The sequence below is a fragment of the Dermochelys coriacea genome, chromosome 25 (assembly GCF_009764565.3).
Source record: "Dermochelys coriacea isolate rDerCor1 chromosome 25, rDerCor1.pri.v4, whole genome shotgun sequence".
Classification (NCBI taxonomy): Eukaryota; Metazoa; Chordata; order Testudines; family Dermochelyidae; genus Dermochelys; species Dermochelys coriacea.
The window spans coordinates 1067795-1088506 of NC_050092.1; the positions used below are offsets into that span (position 1 = coordinate 1067795).

At 42.0% G+C, this 20712-nt stretch overlaps 1 protein-coding gene across 11 annotated transcripts in view; it reads left to right on the forward strand.

Annotated features, from left to right (window-relative positions):
- The window catches only part of RANBP3 (RAN binding protein 3), a 174536-nt gene that overhangs the window by 54045 nt on the left and 99779 nt on the right, over window positions 1-20712 (forward strand). For all 11 annotated transcript variants that reach the window (XM_038383710.2, XM_038383717.2, XM_043502860.1 and 8 more), the window contains 2 exons: window positions 14649-14685; window positions 14779-14865. In XM_038383710.2, the coding sequence (XP_038239638.1) occupies window positions 14649-14685; window positions 14779-14865 (124 nt within the window). The remainder of the gene's footprint in view (window positions 1-14648; window positions 14686-14778; window positions 14866-20712) is intronic.

Sequence of the window (20712 nt, forward strand, 5' to 3'; positions counted from 1 at the left end):
CCAGCTAGGAGAATGCATCTACAGGCTCTCTCCCAGTGCTCTAAAAAACCCACCTCCACAAGGGGTGTAGCTACCAGTGCTGGGAGCATGGCTTTGTTTACGCTGGCACTTTACAGCGCTGAAACTTGCTGCACTAAGGGGGGTGTTTTTTCACACCTCTGAGCAAGAAAGTTGCATCACTGTAAAGTGCCAGTGTAGACAAGCCCTAAATTCTGCCTGTTTTGCCATGACCCTTTAACAATGATGTATGTAAACAAATTATTGTAGCAGCCAGGAAAGGTACTAACAAACCTCAACTGGACTTTATTTTTTTTAAAGTGGAAACCTCTTTTCCAAGCTGCTGCTGCACCCTCAATAGCTCTCCCTCGGTCTCTTCAACTCCTCCCCCCTCCTTCCTGTTTCCTGTCCTTTCAGACTCCCAACAGCCAGTGCTCCCAATTCTCATAATTACAAGCAACATCTAAACACCACATTCCCTCCTCTCTTAAGAAACTCTCCCAATTACAATAAACATTGTTGTTCTAACCACAGGAACAAATAGGAAACAAGGCACTATACTGTTGACAGAATTATTACACTAAAAAAACTATAGATACTATATAACATAGTCTCTAGTCCAGAGAGGTGGTTGTCTGGGTCTGACAGGCCGTCTCTCAAGCCCTGGTTCCAGTGCAGTGTTTTGTTGTGTTGATACTACAGTGAAGTCATCCAATGCAGACTGGGTGTTGGCATAATCTCCTCTTGGTGCTTAGGTAGGTGCAAGATAAGAAAGCATTCCATCCCCGCCCATCAGAAAGTCGATAGGTGTAAGGTCCCTTCTTCTCTATGATTTTAAGAGGAGCTGTGAATTTATGGTCCCCTTTGCGTAAAATTACATGTTTTCGTATCCTAACGAAGGAACCACATTGGAACTTTGGTTCCTTAGCACCCCGCTGCTTGTTTGTGAAAGCCTTATACTTTGCTTGGTTCTGTTCAACTGTTTTTCTCTTGTAATTGTTTGTCTGCAGTGATAGTGAACTTTTCTGCAAAGGAGTCACAGCCTGGACTGTGCCTCCTATATCCATGCTCATTATTTTGGCTTCAGCTGTAGCTGACTCAGTCTGGGTAGCAATGGTTATTGCTTTTTCTAGTGTAAATTGCGTTTCTAGAAGTAAACGTTCTCTTACACGAATCATGGTTGTTTTCTCAGTGAGCTGGTCTCTAATCATCTCATCTGCCATATTCCCAAAGTCACAAGTTACAATCAGACTCCTCAGGGAAGCAATATACTGCATTATAGTCTTCCCTGGTTTCTGCTCGTGCTGGCGAAATCTGTAGCGATTAGCTACTACATTCACTTTTGGTACAAAAAAGTTCTTTAATGCAGTGAGTGCAGTCTCATATTTATCATCTGCAAGGGAAAAAGTGTAAAATATACGCAGCCCTTCTGCTCTAAGGCAGTGGATTAGCAGAGCACGCTTGCATTCTTCAGAAATCTCTGTAGCACCGATTGCAAGCAGATAAGTCTCAAACATAAGAATCCAGGCAGTAAAAGCAATTGGAGGCTCACCTGGGCTTTGTAGAAAGGGTGCAGGTGGGTTCAGAGGCAGAAGATCCCACCCTCATCGCCAAAATGTTGTTGTAGCTAGGCAAGGTACTAACAAACTTCAACACGACTTTATTTTTTAAAGTGGAAACCTCTTTTCCAACCTCTTTTCCAAGCTGCTCAGTAGCTCTCCTCCTCCCTCCTTCCTGTCCTTTCAGACTCCCAACAGCCAGTGCTCCCAATTCTAATAATTACAAGCAACATCTAAACACCACAAAAATATGGAATTTAAGGACACAATGGACAAAGAAGTGACAGTGTTTGTGTGCATTGAAGAGACTCTGCTGTCTCTACAGGCCATGCATTTTACAGGAGAAAGACACTCAGGTGAATTGACTGAGCAGAAAGATGCTACAGGATGAATGACATCTGCATAGGGAAACATTAATGAATACCATTTTATTTAATTTACCACAAATGACATCTGAAATGTAGTAATCCGAGGTTCTCTTCTTCATCAAGGAAGAAATTGAAGTGCTTTGTGTAGATGCCATTTTATATGACTGGCTGCTGCATCTCCTTTTCCTCTAATTTCAAATATTGGTATGGAGAGACTTTTGAGTCACCATGATGGTTCCTTGCTAACAGAGAAGGCCGGGTCCTTTAGTATTGTTTGTTTGTTTTGTACTATTATAAATGTTCATTGTCCTTTGCAAAATGCTGAATAGGACACAGCCCACAAAAAGCATAGTCTAACTCTTTGGTCTTAAAACAAACCCAGTCACCCACTTATCACTGGTGAATGGGAAGCCCTAGTTCTCTCCAATTTTTGCAGTGTTTCAGGTTACTGTGTATAAGGGGTGGCAGAATTCTTATTCTTATGAAGATAACATTCCAGGTGTTAAATGAATGTATATTAATGTTGTAAAAAGAAAAGGAGTACTTGTGGCACCTTAGAGACTAACAAATTTATTAGAGCATAAGCTTTCGTGAGCTACAGCTCACTTCATCGGATGCATTTGGTGGAAAAAACAGAGGAGAGATTTATATACACACACACAGAGAACATGAAACAATGGGTTAATCATACACACTGTAAGGAGAGTGATCACTTAAGATAAGCCATCACCAGCAGCAGGGTGGGGAAAGGAGGAAAACCTTTCATGGTGACAAGCAAGGTAGGCTAATGCCAGCAGTTAACAAGAATATCAGAGGAACAGTGGGGGGTGGGGTGGGAGGGAGAAATACCATGGGGGAATAGTTTTACTTTGTGTAATGACTCATCCATTCCCAGTCTCTATTCAAGCCTAAGTTAATTGTATCCAGTTTGCAAATTAATTCCAATTCAGCAGTCTCTCGTTGGAGTCTGTTTTTGAAGCTTTTTTGTTGAAGGATAGCCACTCTTAGGTCTGTGATCGAGTGACCAGAGAGATTGAAGTGTTCTCCAACTGATTTTTGAATGTTATAATTCTTGACGTCTGATTTGTGTCCATTCATTCTTTTACATAGAGACTGTCCAGTTTGGCCAATGTACATGGCAGAGGGGCATTGCTGGCACATGATGGCATATATCACATTGGTAGATGCACAGGTGAACGAGCCTCTGATAGTGTGGCTGATGTGATTAGGCCCTATGATGGTATCCCCTGAATAGATATGTGGACAGAGTTGGCAACGGGCTTTGTTGCAAGGATAGGTTCCTGGGTTAGTGGTTCTGTTGTGTGGTGTGTGGTTGCTGGTGAGTATTTGCTTCAGATTGGGGGGCTGTCTGTAAGCAAGGACTGGTCTGTCTCCCAAGATCTGTGAGAGTGATGGGTCGTCCTTCAGGATAGGTTGTAGATCCTTGATGATGAGTTGGAGAGGTTTTAGTTGGGGGCTGAAGGTGATGGCTAGTGGCGTTCTGTTGTTTTCTTTGTTGGGCCTGTCCTGTAGTAGGTGACTTCTGGGTACTCTTCTGGCTCTGTCAATCTGTTTCTTCACTTCAGCAATGTTGTGTTGTCTTCCTGACTCTGTAAACATGTGACAGCCCACTGTCTCTGCAGCTGCCTCTGTTTACCAACCAGCAGCAAAGTAAAATTAAGATTCTGGGCATCAATGAAACTGTCAATAAACTTGTCAATATGATGCTTCTGTTTGAGAAAGCTTTTGGAAGGTTGGGGTAGAGGCAAAAGTAGTAGAGAGATGCAGCAGCCAGGATGCTGTGAAGGAGGAGAGGAAAGCTCCTCACAGCAGGAAGGGGTGGAATTGCATTTTTTTTCAGACTTTTGCTAACTAGAGGCTAATACAACAGATGAAGCCTTTAAGCAGTGTCCAGTTTCAAAGATGACAAGGCATTCAAATGTACAGTCTGAGTCCTTTGAAACATCAGGACCTAGAACACTATATCCTGGTCCCCATGTGGTCTGCAATTCTGTAGGAGTAGAATTTGCTGTGGAATTCACCCTTTGCCACAGAATTGCTCTCAAGTGTCTAAGCTTTAAATTAAAAGGCTTGTTTCTGGCCCTCATGTTTGTGAAGGAAACCTTGCTAATGTAACTGTGTAAACCAATGAAATGGTGTCTTCTGAGTTTGTAGGTAGCCTAAGACAACAGTTGTGAATTTTGCTAGTCATATCACTAGAGTGAAAGATCTAAAATCTAAAGACTGGAATTGAAATGTCAGCATTGATAACTGTATCACTCATAATGGTAGCAAAAACATCCAGCTAATTCCGCATGCCTGCAAACTGCTTCCCATGCCTCCAAAAGTGGCAACTGTCCCTATCTCACTTGCTAAATACTACAGCTTCTCCTTACAGCTTCTGCAATGCAACTGTTTTGTCAGTACAGAAATCTGAGATACTAAAAACTTGAATGTGTGGAGAATGTAAAATAGAATTTACCATCAAAATAAACAATGTTAGGACACTACTGCATAGATTGTATTTATCATAGTTAATTTTAAAACACTCATTCTTTAATTTAAATAAAAAAGAAAAGGAGTACTTGTGGCACCTTAGAGACTAACAAATTTATTTGAGCATAAGCTTTCATGAGCTACAGCTCACTTCATGAAGTGAATGAAGGATGAAAAGCTTATGCTCAAATAAATTTGTTAGTCTCTAAGGTGCCACAAGTACTCCTTTTCTCTTTGTGAATACAGACTAACACGGCTGCTACTCTGAAACCTTTAATTTAAATGAAACTGAGACAAAATTGAGTTTCAACCTGCCAAAGAGTACATGGACTATATACAATTACCTGGCTATTAAAGTAAGGTTCTTGTGTACCTTGACCTCCTCAATCATATCATGCTGTATTTGACAAAAGGAGGAAATTGACTTCTTAAGTGTATTCTAAATTTTGGATTAGATTCAAGCACTATTTCTGGGAGAGAGAGTACCTGATCTTAGGAATATTCTTCAAGAACTGTAAGAATGACTCAAAGTCTGGAAAACTCACCTTATGGTGAGAGATTTAAGAAGCTCAATGTTTAATTTATTCAAGAGAAGATTAAGAGGTGACTTGATCATGGTCTGCATGGGGAAGGTATTTCTGATAGTAAGAGGGCTCTTTAATCTAGCAGGAAAAAAGATCTAGTTGTTGGAGGCTGAAAATAGACAAATTTACACTAAAATAAGATGTTAATTATTATCTTTGTTGAAAATTTATCATTGAAACAATTTACTTAGGGATGTGGTGGGTTCTCCATCATTTAGTCTTAAGACTGGATGTCTTTCTTAAAAGAGAAGTTTTGGGCTTGATGCAGAAATTACTGAGTGAGGTTCTGTGGCCTTTGTTATGCAGGAGATCAGGTTAGATCAGTGGTTCCCAAACTGGGATTCGTGAACCCCCTGGGGATTCGCGAAATGTTACAGAGGCTTCTCAGGGGAAAAAAATTCCCTAATGGCGGACAGAGCTGTCCCTAGGGACCCCAAGACTTCTAAGAGCTAAGCAGATCAAAGCCAGCATATCTATCACACTGAGGAGATTTAAACTTCAAGACTCCTTGTAAGAAATGCAAAGGGAGATGGATATTTTTTGCTGTTTTTAAAATGAAACAGGCAGCTAGTATTGTTTTAAAAATGATGATGAAGAACAAGTTTAAGCTTCATTGTAAGGTGCGTGATTTGCCTGGATTGCTCAAGACCTGAATGCTTGTGTAGGAGGAATTCTTGATTTTGAGTTGGCTTTTTAAATCCCTGCATGCTGTTTCACATCTGATTCTCTTTGATGAAACGTAGGAGCCTTGTCGTATAACAGGTTTATTCAAAGTGATACAAGCGATGGAAGTGAGACCTCGGAAGAATGTTGCCATTTTCATAATGTAATAAAGATACTGTCATGATAAATAATAATTAATAATACATAGTGTGTAATCAGCATGTCATAAAAACCAATTTTATATGTCCAAGATCACTGCTTTTCTAATTTATACTCAGGTAAAGGGAAAATTCCTGGAAATGTTCATTTTTAGGAGGGGGTTTGCGAGACTTGACATTTTAGTGAAAGGGGTTCATGGGTTGTTAAAGTTTGGGAACCACTGGGTTACACTATGGAAGACTGATTCTTGAGTTGTAGAAATTCAGTGGGTCTAAGTATTGGCACACTTAGAGCAGAAACTTTAGTAATGATGATGCCTTAATTTACCTTTAAATAAACATTAGGTTAAAGTTGCAAAGTCAAGCACTCAAAAGCTGAGAAATGCCAGAATTAAAGTGGTCTGTGTGATTTTAATTTGTCCTCCTTTTGCATATGCATTTTGATAGTCTTTGATTACATGTTATACTGTCCCATTTCCCTCCCTGATCTCTCTCTGGCCCAACTGGTTACAAGTTCTCCTCCCTAGGCTTCTGACCCAATCTGGGTCCTCCTTGACCCAGTCTCTTTGCCCAGCGAGTCCAGGTTCTCCCTATGGCTCCTTGTGAAATGTCTCCCTATCCTCTCCAACTGGTTCCTTAGGTCTCCCCTTGCCCATTTGCCTCAGACCTAGTTTCCTTGCCAAGCTATTCCTAGTTGCTGCCACCTGCTAGCATTCAGTCCCAGTCTCCATCCCGGGAGGCTCCTTGTCCCAGTCTGTTCCCTAGTCCTCCTCTGTACTGCCTGAGGTCCAGTTGTTGTCCCCTCTGCATTCAAATCACGTGTCTTCCTCCTCCATGCTGACTGGGTGTCAGCAGGGAATACATGGAGAGCACAGGAGAAACTGGTTTCCTGCTTTCTGTTCAGGTGCCCGGTCTGGCCCCAGCCCAGAGCAGCCATTACAGGGAAAGTCCAGCTTTGCCCCTATAGCCCAGGGCTGGAGGATGCTGATTCACTTTGTGGGGTTGGTGCATGCATTATCTAATCAGAAGTAAGAGCTGTGAAAGGCTCAGATATGCTCAGTGAGGACAGACTCGTTGGTGATTTTAGCTGTCAAGCTCTAGCAAGTCTCTACTAAGCATGTGCAACCTGGGATTTTTTTTTAAAAATTAGGGTGAATTTTTACAGAGGGCAGCAAAAGGCACATTGCTGACACACAGCTCACCAAATTCAAGTCCTTGCTCCAAAGCATGGGGGCCCTAGAGTTTTCCAAAGAAAGGGGGTGACCAGGAATTTAGCAGCAGAAAAAAAGTATTTTTTTCTAGCTTTGTTCTTGGAAATGGCTAACCGTTTTGGCTGAAACTTTGCAGAACAATTCAGCCTGAGGCAGACACACAGCATTGAAAATTTCAGCCCAAATAGTTAGTTTGGCAAAGTTTTAGGCAACTGAAAACAGGGTCTTATAATGGGAAGTGTCATGAAACTTTAAGCAGGGCTACCAGCCCTGCCTATAATAAAGGATTCCAAAATGCTTAAGCAAGTTCTTCGTCAGTGTCATTTCAGTCACCACTAAAACACAGCAATTGCTGAGTAGTGTTGGTGTGCACTGTTAAACTGTTTGGGACAAGAAGGGAATCATACTTCCTCCAGCTAGAACTGCAGAGGAAATTTTTAAGCAGGCTGAAGTTAATTACCCAAGTTGAATTTTTCTTATGCTTATCTTATTTTCTCACCCTTGTATGATTTTGTTGCGCTGCTAGTTATATCTTAGTTGTTAGGGTTAGTGGAAATTGCTGATATTTAACATAGTTTTGCTAACATAAATTACAGCTTGGAAAGTTTTTCAGTCTGGAATTATTGGTGGTTGGTGCTTTCCTGTCTGAGCCCTGAATGACAGCTTTGAACCATCTCTGAATTCTGATGTGGGGGAGAAACCCAGGCATTCATATCAGTGGGCATGCTAAGTAGGAAAAAAAAATTAGCACATGAGAGATTTTTCCTTTTTCTGTTGCTTGCAACCACTGTCTTTTTAAACGATATTGGCAGCGTCCGCAGCCACTAGCAAATTTGGCATGCATGCTTTTTATTTTGCCTTAATCTGCAAAGGTTTTGGTCTACACTATAGCACAGCAGATTTAGATTAAATCTCAGGAAAAACTTCCTAACTGTAAGAACAGTAGGAAATGGAACAGCCTGCCTTGGAAGGTTGTGGATCTCGTTCACTGGAGGTTTTCAAGATTAGACTGGATAGTCATCTGTCTTGGATAGTTTAGACACAACCAATCCTGCATCTTGGCACGGGGTTAGACTAGATGACCCTTGCAGTCCCTTCTAACGCTGTGATTCTATGATCCTGTTTAGGAGTTGGATTAGGACATATTGACTAAACCAATCGTATGTGCACACATTGTACAGCAGTGTCAAAAATGCTGGAAGTGACTTGTTGCTCTTGATTATTTGTGCCAGAATGAACATCAGAATGTCTATACTTGGTCAGACAAATGGTCCACCTAGCTCAGTATCCTGTCTTCCGGCAGTGGCTGGTGCCAGATGCTTCAGAGGGAATGAACAGAACCGGGCAATTTATTGAGTGATACATCCCCTGATATCCAGTCCAGCTTTTGGCAGTCAGAGGTTTAGGGACACACAGAACACAGGGTTGCATCCCTGGCCATCTTGGCTAAGAATCGTTGATGGACTTATCCTCCATGAACTTATTTAAAATATTTTTTTAACCCAGTTACACTTTTGACCCTCACAACATCCCCTAGTAATATGTTCTACAGTTTGACAGTATGTTGTGTAAAGAAGTACTTCCTTATGTTTGTTATAAACCTGCTGCCTATTAATTTCATTGGGTGACCCCTGGTTCTTGTGTTATGTGAAGGGGTAGATAATGCTTCCCTGTTCGCTTTCCACACCAGTCATGATTTTATAGATCTCTATCATGTCTTCCCCTCTCCCACCTCCCCCCCCCCCCGTCGTCTCTTTTCTAAGATGATTTAGTTGGGGATTCGTCCTGCTTTGAGCAGAGGGTTGGACTAGATGACCTCCTGAGGTCCCTTCCAACCCTGATAATCTATGATTCTGTGACTGCCCTAGTCCTTTTAATCTCTCCTCATATGGAAGCTGTTCCTTACCCTTGATCTCCCCCCCCCCCCCAATCTCTATACTTTTTTCAGTTCTAGTAGATATGTTCTGAGATGGGCTGACCAGAACTGCATGAAGTATTCATGGTGTGGGTGTATCATGGATTTATATAGTGGTATTATATTTTCTGTCTTATCCTTTTCTAATGGTTTCTAAGCTAACTTTCTGTTTGCTTTTATGACCTCTGGTGCATACTGAGCAGATGTTTTAAGAGAACTATCCATGATGACTCTAAGATCTTTTTTGAATGGAAACAATTAATTTAGATCCCATCATTTTGTATGTATAGTTGGAATCATGTTTTCCAGCATGCATTACTTTGCATTTATCAACTTTTGCATTTATCAACTTTTGCATTTATCAACTATTACTTTGCATTTATGTTTTCCAGCATGCATTACTTTGAATTTCATCAGCCATTGGATTGCCTAGTCAGCCAGTTTAATGAGACCCTTTTGTAACTCTCTTCAGTCAGATTTGGCTGTAACTATGTCGAGTAATTTTGTATCATCTGCAAACTTTGTCATCTCACTGTTTATCCCTTTTTCCAGATTATTTATGGACATGTTGAACAGCACTGGTCCCAGTACACAGCCTTGGGGGATTCCACTATTTAGCTCTCTCTGTTGTGAAAACTGACACTTGGTTTCCTATCTTTTAACCAGTTACTGATCCATAAGAGGACCTTCCCTCTTATCCCATGACTGCTTAGATTGCTTAAGTGCCTTCGGTGAGAGACTTTGTCAAAGGCTTTCTGAAAGTCTAAGTGCACTGTGTCCACTGAATCATCCTTTTCCACATGTTTGACCCAGTGAATTCTAAAGATTGGCAAGGCATGATTTCCCTTTACAAAAGCCAGGTTGACTCTTCCTCAACATACTGTGTTCATTTATATATCTGATAATTCTGTTCTTTACTATACTTTCAAGCAGTTTGCCTGGCACTGAAGTTAGGCACACTAGCCTGTAGTTGCCAGGATTGCCTCTCGAGTCTTTTTAAAAAAAATTGGTGTAACTTTAGCTGTCTTCTAGTCGTCTGAGACAGGATCATTTAAGCAATAAGTTACATACCACAGTTAGTAGTTTTGCAACTTCATATTTGAGTTCCTTCAGAACTCTTGGGTTCATACCACCTGATCCTGCTGACTTACTGTTTCAGGTTTTTTCTCCAAATCTCCTCTATTGACACCTCAGACTGGGACAGTTCCTCAGATTTGTTACCTAAAAAGAATGGCTTAGATGTGGAACTCTTTCTCATCTTATGCAGTGAAGACAGATGCAAACAATTCACTTAGCTTAGAATCATAAAAAAAATGCATCCAATGAAGTGAGCTGTAGCTTACGAAAGCTTATGCTCAAATAAATTTGTTAGTCTCTAAGGTGCCACAAGTACTCCTTTTCTTTTTGCGAACACAGACTAACACGGCTGCTACTCTGAAACCTTAAAATCATAGAATATCAGGGTTAGAAGGGACCTCAGGAGGTCATCTAGTCCAACCCCCTGCTCAGAGCAGGACCAATCCCCAAATAAATCATCCCAGCCAGCACTTTATCAAGCCTGACCTTAAAAACTTCAAAGGAAGGAGATTCCACCACCTCCCTAGGTAACGCATTCCAGTGCTTCACCACCCTCCTAGTGAAAAAGTTTGTCCTAATACGCAGCCTAAACCTCCCCCACTGCAACTTGAGACCATTACTCCTTGTTCTGTCATCTGCTACCACTGAGAACAATCTAGATTCATCCTCTTTGGAACCCCCTTTCAGGTAGTTGAAAGCAGCTATCAAATCCCCCCTCACACTTCTCTTCTGCAGACTAAATAATCCCAGTTCCGTCAGCCTCTCCTCATAAATCATGTGTTCCAGCCCCCTAATCATTTTTGTTTCCCTCCGCTGGACTCTTTCCAGTTTTTCCACATCCTTCTTGTAGTGTGGGGCTCAAAACTGGACACAGTACTCTAGATGAGGCCTCACCAGTGCTGAATATAGGGGAATGATCATGTCCTTCGATCTGCTGGCAATGCCCCTACTTATACATCCCAAAATGCCGTTAGCCTTCTTGGCAACAAGGGCACACTGTTGGCTCATATCCAGCTTCTCGTCCACTGTAATTCCCAGGTCCTTTTCTGAGGAACTGCTGCTTAGCTAGTCAGTCCCCAGCCTGTAGCAGTGCATGGGATTCTTCCATCCTAAGTGCAGGACTCTGCACTTGTCCTTTTTGAACCTCATCAGATTTCTTTTGGCCCAATCTTCTAATTTGTCTAATTTGTATCCTATCCCTACCTTCCAGTGTATCTACCTCTCTCTACAGCTTAGTGTCATCTGCGAACTTGCTGAGGGTGCAACTCATCCCATCAGCCAGATCATTAATAAAGATGTTGAACAAAACCAGCCCCAGGACAGGCCCCTGGGACACTCTGCTTGATACCAGCTGCCAACTAGACATGGTCTAGTTTTGATTGATTGATCACCATTGATCACTACCCGTTAAGCCTAATGATCTAGCCAGCTTTCTATCCACTTTATAGACCATTCATCCAGCCCATATTTCTTTAATTAGCTTCTCCCCAATGGTCTTGTTGTCTTTGAGTGCTCCTTTAGCCCTTCGATCGTCGAATGGCCCCACTGATTGTTTGGCAGGCTTCCTGCTTCTGGTGTACTTAAAAAAATAAAAAACCTTTTTTTGCTCTTTTTTTTGTCTTTTGCTAGCTGTTCATCAAATTGTTATTTTATGGCCTGTCTAGTTATATTTTTACACTTGACTTGCCAGAGTTTGTTCCTTTCTATTTTCCTCAGTAGGATCTGACTTCCAATTCTTAAAAGATGTCTTTTTGTCCCTATCTCCCTCTTTAACTCTGCTAGTTATTGTTGTCTTACTGTTTGTTTTTTTTAATTTTGAGTATACATACAGTTTGAGCCTCTGTTATAGTGTTTTTAAAAAGTTTCTATGCAGCTGGCATGCATTTCACTCTTGTGACTGTTCTTTTTAATTTCCATATAACTGGCCTTCTCATTTTTGAGTAGTTGTCCTTTTTGAAGTTAAATGCAACTGTGGTTGATTTCTTTGGTGTTTTTCTCCCTACAAGGATGTGAACTTTAATTGTATTATGATCGCTGTTACCAAGCGGTTCAGCTGTATGCATTTCTTGGACCACATTCTGTGTGCTACTTATGACTAAATCAAGAATTTCCTGTCCCTTTGTGGGTTCCAGGCCTAGTTGATCCAAGAGGCAGTCATGGAACAGCATAGTCATCTTTCATCCTCTCGATGGGAAAACAGGTTATTTTCAACCATGATTGATAATATCAACTTGCAGCCAGCCATTACTTTGGTCATGTTATCTTGTGATAGCATGGTTCATAAAATTAAATATTGCTATCATAAGGCTGGTAAATATGGAACTGTGTATATTCAGAAATAATTACCTAGCATTCTTTCCTGAAATTTTAAAGAATAAATAGTTCTAAAACCTTGAGAATTTTACTTGAAAAGGACAGCTATGAAATAGATATCATCTAGTCATTGTCAATAGTGTAGGGAGTTTTTGTTTTTGTTTTTGTTTTTTTTTAAAGGTGTATTGATTTTTATTACATATAAAGGATACTTGCCCTTGGAAGCTAAGATTTTTGTCATGGATATTTTAATTAAAAGTCAGGGACAGGTCATGGGCAATAAAGAAAAATTCACAGAAGCCATGACTTGTCCATGACTTTTACTAAAAGTCTGTGACAAAATGGGGATCTGCAGGTCCCCACAAGGCCTGCAGCGGGGCAGTAGCTCCGGGGGCCCCCACCTGGCTTGTGTATTGGAGCTTAAGAGTCCCCCACAGCCCATGGCTGGGAGCAGTGGGATACTCCTCCTGTCTGCAGGTCCAGGGATCCCCCACTGCCCACAGCAGCTGAGAGCTTTGGAGGCCCCCACCGCCTGTGGCAGCTTGGAGCTCCGGGAGCCGCAAGAGGCGGCAAGGGGTATCCCGCAGCTCCTGGCCCCCAAGCCTCACAGGCTGAAGTCACAGAGGTCACTGGAAGTCACATATTCTGTGACTTCCACGACCTCCATGACTAAATCGTAGCCTTAATCATGGTTTCTTATACTGGTTTCAGATTTGATCCACTACCAGTAGCGCTGCATCTTGTAAAACTCTTTGAACGCTTAAAAAAACACTAACTGCTTTCTGTTTAGAGGTCTGTTTATTCATATTTAAGGAATTTGTGCACGAGTGGTTTAGAATAAACTCCCAAGAAGTTGACACACTTATTGTGAAGTTAGAATTTTTTGGATTAAACAACCAAAACTTACTTTAATTTCCTGAGCCAGTCAGACACACACACATTCATCAGTTGTGGGCTTTCAAAATATAGAAAAATTAAATTGCTTTAGTCAAAATCTTCATAGCTTATATCAGATACTGTAACACTTGAGAATGTACTTGAGAATGGTGGGAGGGATAGCTCAGTGATTTGAGCATTGGCCTGCTAAACCCAGGGTTGTGAGCTCAATCCTTGAGGGGGCCATTTAGGGATCTGGGGCAAAAATTGGGTAATGGTCCTGCTTTGAGCAGGGGGTTGGACTAGATGACCTCCTGAGGTCCCTTCCAACCCTGATATTCTATGGTTCTATACTTTCAAATACAGCTAGTTACAAGAGATATACAAAACAGTATACTTGTGGCACCTTAGAGACTAACAAATTTATTTGAGCATAAGCTTTTGTGAGCTACAGCTCACTTCATCGGATGCGTTCAGTGGAAAATACAGTGGGGAGATTTATATACATAGAGAACATGAAACAATGGGTGTTACCATACACACTGTAATGAGAGTGATCTGGTAAGGTGAGCTATTACCAGCAGGAAAGCGGGGGTGGTGGCGGGGAACCTTTTGTAGTGATGATCAAGATCGGCCATTTCCAGCAGTTGACAAGAACATCTGAGGAATAGTGTGGGGGGGAAATAAACATTGGGAAATAGTTTTACTTTGTGTAATGACCCATCCACTCCCAGTCTCTATTCAAGCCTAAGTTAATTGTATCCAGTTTGCAAATTAATTCGAATTCAGCAGTCTCTTGTTGGAGTCTGTTTTTGAAGTTTTTTTGTTGAAGAATTGCCAGTTTTAGGTCTGTAATCGAGTGACCAAAGAGATTGAAGTGTTCTCCGACTGGTTTTTGAATGACGTCAAGAATTATAACATTCCCCCCGCTCTCCTGCTGGTAATAGCTCACCTTACCTGATCACTCTCGTTACAGTGTGTATGGTAACACCCACTGTTTCATGTTCTCTATGTATATAAATCTCCCCACTGTATTTTCCATTGAATGCATCCGGTGAAATGAGCTGTAGCTCACAAAAGCTTACGCTCAAATAAATTTGTTAGTCTCTAAGGTGCTACAAGTCCTCCTTTTCTTTTTGCGGATACAGACTAACACGGCTGCTACTCTGAAACCTGACAAAAAAGAATGTCTCCATTAATCTTAATTACTGAGCATTTGTGCTTTTTGTTTACATCTGGTTAAGTGAGAGTCTGTCTGATGTCCAATATGTTTGAACATAATTTACTCTAATGTTTTTACAGTTTGAATACCAACCTGTGATAGCAGAAAGTCTCCAAACCAACAATTAAGGCATATGGGATTATCTAGAGAGTGGGGTATTTTTTCTATCAGTCTGTGATATAAAATCTTAACTTATCTTGTGATTACAGAGGTCAGCAGATGGGTCAAGTCCAGAAGATGGAGAAGGTAAGGAAGGAAGTGTTTTAGTTATTTTAGATCGCTAGTTGCTGTCTAATCAGAATTTTGTCTGTTTTATCTCTAAATCCTTTATCTCTACAGAATCTGACCATGAGGATGGGAGTTACTGTCCTCCTGTAAAACGTGAAAGAACTTCATCTTTAACACAGTTCCCTCCTTCACAGACAGGTAAAGGGGTTTTCTAATTCTTTTACAGCAAGAAAATAAGGGAGAAGATGTACTTCCTTGGTTTCTGTCTAATTCTCCAGTCCTCACATCATCATCCATGCTGTGGACAGACTATGTAAGGTGGAGGGCAAGCAGATCCTCTTTCCTTTAAATTGTGCTGCTTTTGCCTCTGCCTTCACTCATGAAACTAAGTCTCATTCACATCACTGCCACAACTGAAGCAAAACAGTAAGGAATGTGGGCTCAAATCAGTAGACAAAGCAGGGATATTAAACAACTTTCTTTACTCATAGATTCATGGATTAAGGCCAGGAAAGATTATTGTGATCATCTAGTCTGACCTCTTGCATAACACGAACCATAAAATTTCACTCAGTAATTCCTGCATCAAACCCATAACTTCTGGTTCAGCTAGACAGAATCATTTAGAAAGACATGCAATTTTGATTCAAAGAAAGTGCATCTTATTTCTAGTCTGAATTTGTCTAGCTTAAGCTTTCAACCATTGGATCCTGTTATATCTTTGTCTGTTAGATACAGTACAAACTATATCTACTGAAACCTTCTCTACTGTTCATAGACTTATCAAGCCACCCCATAACTAGTCTTAGATAAAATAAATAGTGACCTTTTTTAGTTTCTCACTGTAAAGCAAGTTTCCAGGCCTAGGATCATTATTTCTGTCACTGTGGATAACACCATCACTCAGGCCTGTAATTGAGGCGTCATCTTTGACTCACCCTCGTTTCTCGATCCACACTTCGGGGCAGTGTCCAAGTCTTGCTGCTTCTACCTAGCTAAAGTTTCCAAGATTCAGACTTTTCTTTCTGTCCAGATCATCAAGGCTCTTGTTCAGGCATTTTCATCTGCCTTAACTACTAGTCTCTTCTCTGGCCACGAAACCAGCCACATCATTCTATTCAAGTCTATTCAAAATGCTGCTACTGGGTTCACCTTCCTGGTACATTACCTCCCTCTGTGCCTCTCTACAGGTTCCACCTCCTCCACCACTTCAAACAGAATCTTTGCTTTTTAAGACTCTTCACCGTTTTGTCCCACCCTTTCCTTCAGATCTATTGACTTATCAAGCTGTTGACTTTGCCATCACTGGCATGGTGAAGGTGATCTTCATCACTTGCCTGTCTACTCCTCCCTCCAACATCTACCAAGTCTCTTACACTGTTCCCCATACATGGCCCGGGAGGGGGGGAAGAGGGACACACACACACACACTCACACTCTCTCTCTCCCCCCCCAACACAAATGGTAACGCTGCCAATTTTTCCTGCAAGTTGCTCCTTAACCTGTCTACTTCTGTGATGCTTCCAAATCACTGTCACTTAGAATTGGTTAAGCAAGAGATGAGCTGAGACTTCAGTTTTTTTGCTAATTTGTTGTTGTTGTTGTTATTCCACCCAGTTTGTATTCTCCACTGTCGTGTCCTGTCTGACATCTAGCCTGTAAGTTCTTTATTTTCTGTCTGTACAGTACTTGCATGATGTGTCTATGATCCTTGATTGGGGTTCCTAGGTCTTGCTGTAGTACAGATAAATAACAATCGTGTTGTAAAAGCGGCAAAGAGTCCTGTGGTATCTTATAGACTAACAGACATATTGGAGCATAAGCTTTTGTGGGTGAATACCCACTTCGTCGGATGCCTCTTTGTCATTTATTTGAAATGTTACTAAAATGGAGTAACAGCAACTCCCCGCTCCCCCAGTTTAATTAGGGAGAATCTCTGCCCTGTGAGACATTTTGGTATTTAGCCTTTGTAGGATTTCTTATTCATCTGGTGGTGATTCTAACCTGGCCCTTGCAGTTGCCCTTTAAGGCAGAGACTATCCTTAATGTTTTCATTATTTGGGGGAATGTCAGTCACTTGGCTAGTTCATTCTCCCCTCTCCAAAAATACTCCAGAATAAACTAGGATATCAGCTTTATCAGCATTGTGACTGGCACTTAACTGGAGGTGTCTGTGTCAGCTATCTTTGTTGCTGGAGGGTAGTAATTTGTTGGCTTTCACTGACTGGGTATAAGCTTTCGTGAGCTACAGTTCACTTCATCGGATGCATTGAGCTGTAGCTCACGAAAGCTTATGCTCTAATAAATTTGTTAGTCTCTAAGGTGCCACAAGTACTCCTTTTCTTTTTGCGAATACAGACTAACACGGCTGCTACCCTGAAAACTGACTGGGTGTGTTCACATTTCTCTATTGGAAGGATTTACTACTCAGATCTATCTTTTGAGAGGTGTCAGAATATCATTCTGTATCACAAGATCCAACTGGTCTTTAATCATGCAACTGTATCGCACATGGCTCAGCAAGATGAGACTCGTGTGATCCCAAGCACCACAGGTTTGGCAGACACAGATGGTTTTAATCATTGAGCACCAGTTTTACCTGTACTCAGAGTACATGATCAGGTGACAGCAAACTTTTTTTGTATGACATTGTCAGAGGGGAATGCAGATACAGTGATCTACTCATCTCAAGATATCCTATATTGTAGTCATCACAATAATGACATTAGGCTTTCCCTGCCTCGTGCTGACCGGTATCACATCTTCTCCAAGACTGGACCTCCAAATCCAACAAGTCATGAGAAATTACAGATTATATCTGGGATGGAGAGCTCTAGCAGAGGGGATTCTTAGCCCAGAGTACTTGTTTATTATTGGCTCAATGGGCATTTTATTATTGCTTTGAAGATAGGGAGTGTCCTGAATTCCTCAAAGTTGGAGTTAATTTGAATGGCTCTCCAGATCACCAATATTGTTAGCATTCAGAGAAGTGTGGTGTTTTTGTTACCTCTGTGTGGCTGGGGAAGCCAACTTTGATGTGTTTTGCCATCAGTGTTCTTCACATTAAAAACTCTCTAACAGAATCAGAGGCTGCGAGGACTCCATGTTTCAGCAGTCCCAGGTTGGGCCAGATATGATATGATATATATGATTCCAGCAGCCCCATGCTAATACTGATAGGGATTTAGACTCAACCTGGCTTTTACCAAGATGAGTCTCTCAGCCGGGGTCTTGCAGTCCATCCCAGTCAAACAGCCTGCTCCGATGTGACAGGGTCCAAGACTTGAAACACCCCACGCCTGGTGAGGTACGGTGAAAAACCATTGATTATAGCAATGGTTTGTGAATCTGCTTTGAGCCTCTGTTATCTAATGTTCTTAGGGTTTGTTGCATGGGCAGTTATTTACTGGGAAATATTGATTTTAAACCTCACAAGAGGCAAGCATTAGATCTTCATAATTGGACCAACCTGGTGCCAAATACTTGCTAAGATAAGATGGTGCATTTAAACTCTCATAAATACTTCCCTTAAGCATTGTCTACATGAGTAAATTTACTGGTATAACTATACCAGTATAATTCTAGCACTGTAGCTGTGCTGATATAACATAACCCCCTGTGTGGACACACTTTTTTGGAATGTGGAGTGCTTTTATTTGGTTTAGCTTTGTCTCTTGGGAAGTAATTTAAGCAAAGTTTCGACTCTTTGTAAGACAGTTGACTGTTCTGTTATCAAAAAATGTGTTCTTTGAGTAGTTGTCCCTATGGGTGCTCCCCTCCAGCTGTGTGCGCACACCCGTTTTTGGTTGCAGTGTTCAGGTGGTCTGTCCCTGTGCTGCGATCAAAGAGTGTGTATGGGAGAATGGACGTATGCGATCGCTCTAGTCCCTTCCTAACTGTTTGCGGCTAGCAAAGAGTGTTGTGGTGTCTGTTAGCTTTGAATTCATCTAGCTTGCTTGTTTTTATTTTTTATTCTATTTTATTGTATGTATTCCCTGCACACGTTGGGTGCTTTTGGGTGGTTCCCCCATTTTGTTTTTGCAGTTGGGACCTCCTTTCTCCTCCCCGAGACCTTGACCTCTCTTTGTCTGTCGCCTTTTTTAGGGGAGTATGCCCAAAACTCCAGGCTTCAAACCCTACCAGACCTTTAATAAGTCTTTTTCCCTTCAGTGACAAACATTCCAGCTGCTTCTACTGTCTCGGAGAGTCTCGCATTCCATCTGAGTGCAAGGTCTGCACTGGCTTTAAGAGCAGATCTAGGAAGCTGAAAGAAGACAGGCTCAAGTTACTCCTCATGGAACATTCCTTGAGACCTGCTACTGCTTCAGGGCCCGAATACCCTCTTCTCACTCCCCACACCTGGTACATTGGCTCCAGCAACTTCTGTGGTTCCAGCTTCAATAAGCAGAGACCTGTGGACAGCTTCAGAGACCCTGACATCTTTAAAAAGAAGGCAAACACCCCCCCCCCCCCCCCCCGCCCAAGGTCCTCCAGAAGAGAGCCTAAGAAGAGGGAGAAGTTGCCCCAGAAGTTGGGAAGCAAGGAGGCCTAGTGTCCGGGTACGTGTACTATCGAGGCTCCTATCCCCTCCAGTGCTGACCTCTCCATACCAGCAAAACAGATGTCCAGTATTTCACGCTCCCAGAAATCTCTCAGTAAGCAGCCCAGCTTGGTACTGATGCTGGTCTTCCAGACACAGAAACTCCTTGAGGAAACCAGCTTCATCGCTGGCCCTGGCCCCCACTTCTATGGGCCATGGGCATAAGGAACATACAGATTGCCCGGCCTTACCATCCCTGGTATCTTCAGCTGCATTGCAGCCAGCCACTCAGTGCCCTTCTTTGCCAGTGCTGACTAGATTCCTTGTGCAAGAGAACTTGCAAGTGTTTGAAGAACCTGACTGCCCTCCACTGAGAGGTACCGAGTGGGATCTTCTGCTGGTACCATCTCACCCTCTGATGACAACATGGCTACTGGGAACGACGCTTCTAGCGACTTGCCCCATGCTCGCACATGCTAGAAACTGTACGATCCCTTCTGGGACATGGAGATCTCTGTCCAAGGTTCCACTGCCTTTCCATTTGACACCGTCTTCACCCACCCCTCCTGAGATGTCTATGTCTGGTTAAGACATCTCTCAGGATCAGGATAATGAAGGCACAATGATCAGGTTGGGTTCCAGGAGATGGTGGGAATAGCAGCCAAGGTGGTGAAGCTCCTTCCATCCTCTTCTGACACTTACTTAAACAGTGTCACGGTAGCCAGCTTTCCCTCCCCACCCCTCGCCAAGGTTTTCTTTTTGAGGACCCTGAAAGAGAGCTCTCATTAATTTGTGAACAAATTAGGCCTAATTTCCAACCAAATTTTGGTTCATTGATTTCTGCTTTCACGCTTGTTCACAAGGCATGACTTTAACAGTCCTTGAATTTTAGTAGTAGGCCTTTTTGTTTAGACTAATTTAATCGTTTTGTCTTCAGTTTTCACCTTTTCCCCCCAACATGTGTTTTAGGTTATTCTGACATTTTGTGGACTTTCACTTTTCACGCTTGCTCACAATTAGAATAAATTTGTAGGCCCAATTATTGCAACAGCACCCATAGGAACAGTTGCTCAAAGGAGAAGGCTAGGTTACTTACTTTTACGGCAATTAGAGTTTTTTGAGATATTTGTCCCTATGGGTGCTCCACTACCTGCCCTCCTTCCCCTCTACTCCAGAGTCTTTGCCTCTGGCTGGATTTGGTGGTTTGAGAAGAAACTGGAGTGGCATTGGTTCCATCCTCCCCTATGTGCCCACAGATCAGAGCATAAAAATGTATGGGGTGTAGGTGTAGACCAAAAATCTCGGTTTGAAAGTGCACGGGTACGCATCTGGGGTGGAGCACTCAGAGGGACAAAATCTCTAAGAACTCCAGTTATTGTATAAGTAAGTAACCTCTCCTTTCATAGATGTCTAATTGCATCTCTCCGTGATATGAGCTATTATGTGTGGTACTGGGAGACTCCTGCTAGTCATAGGGCCTGCGCATTGCTTGCACTATCCGTAGT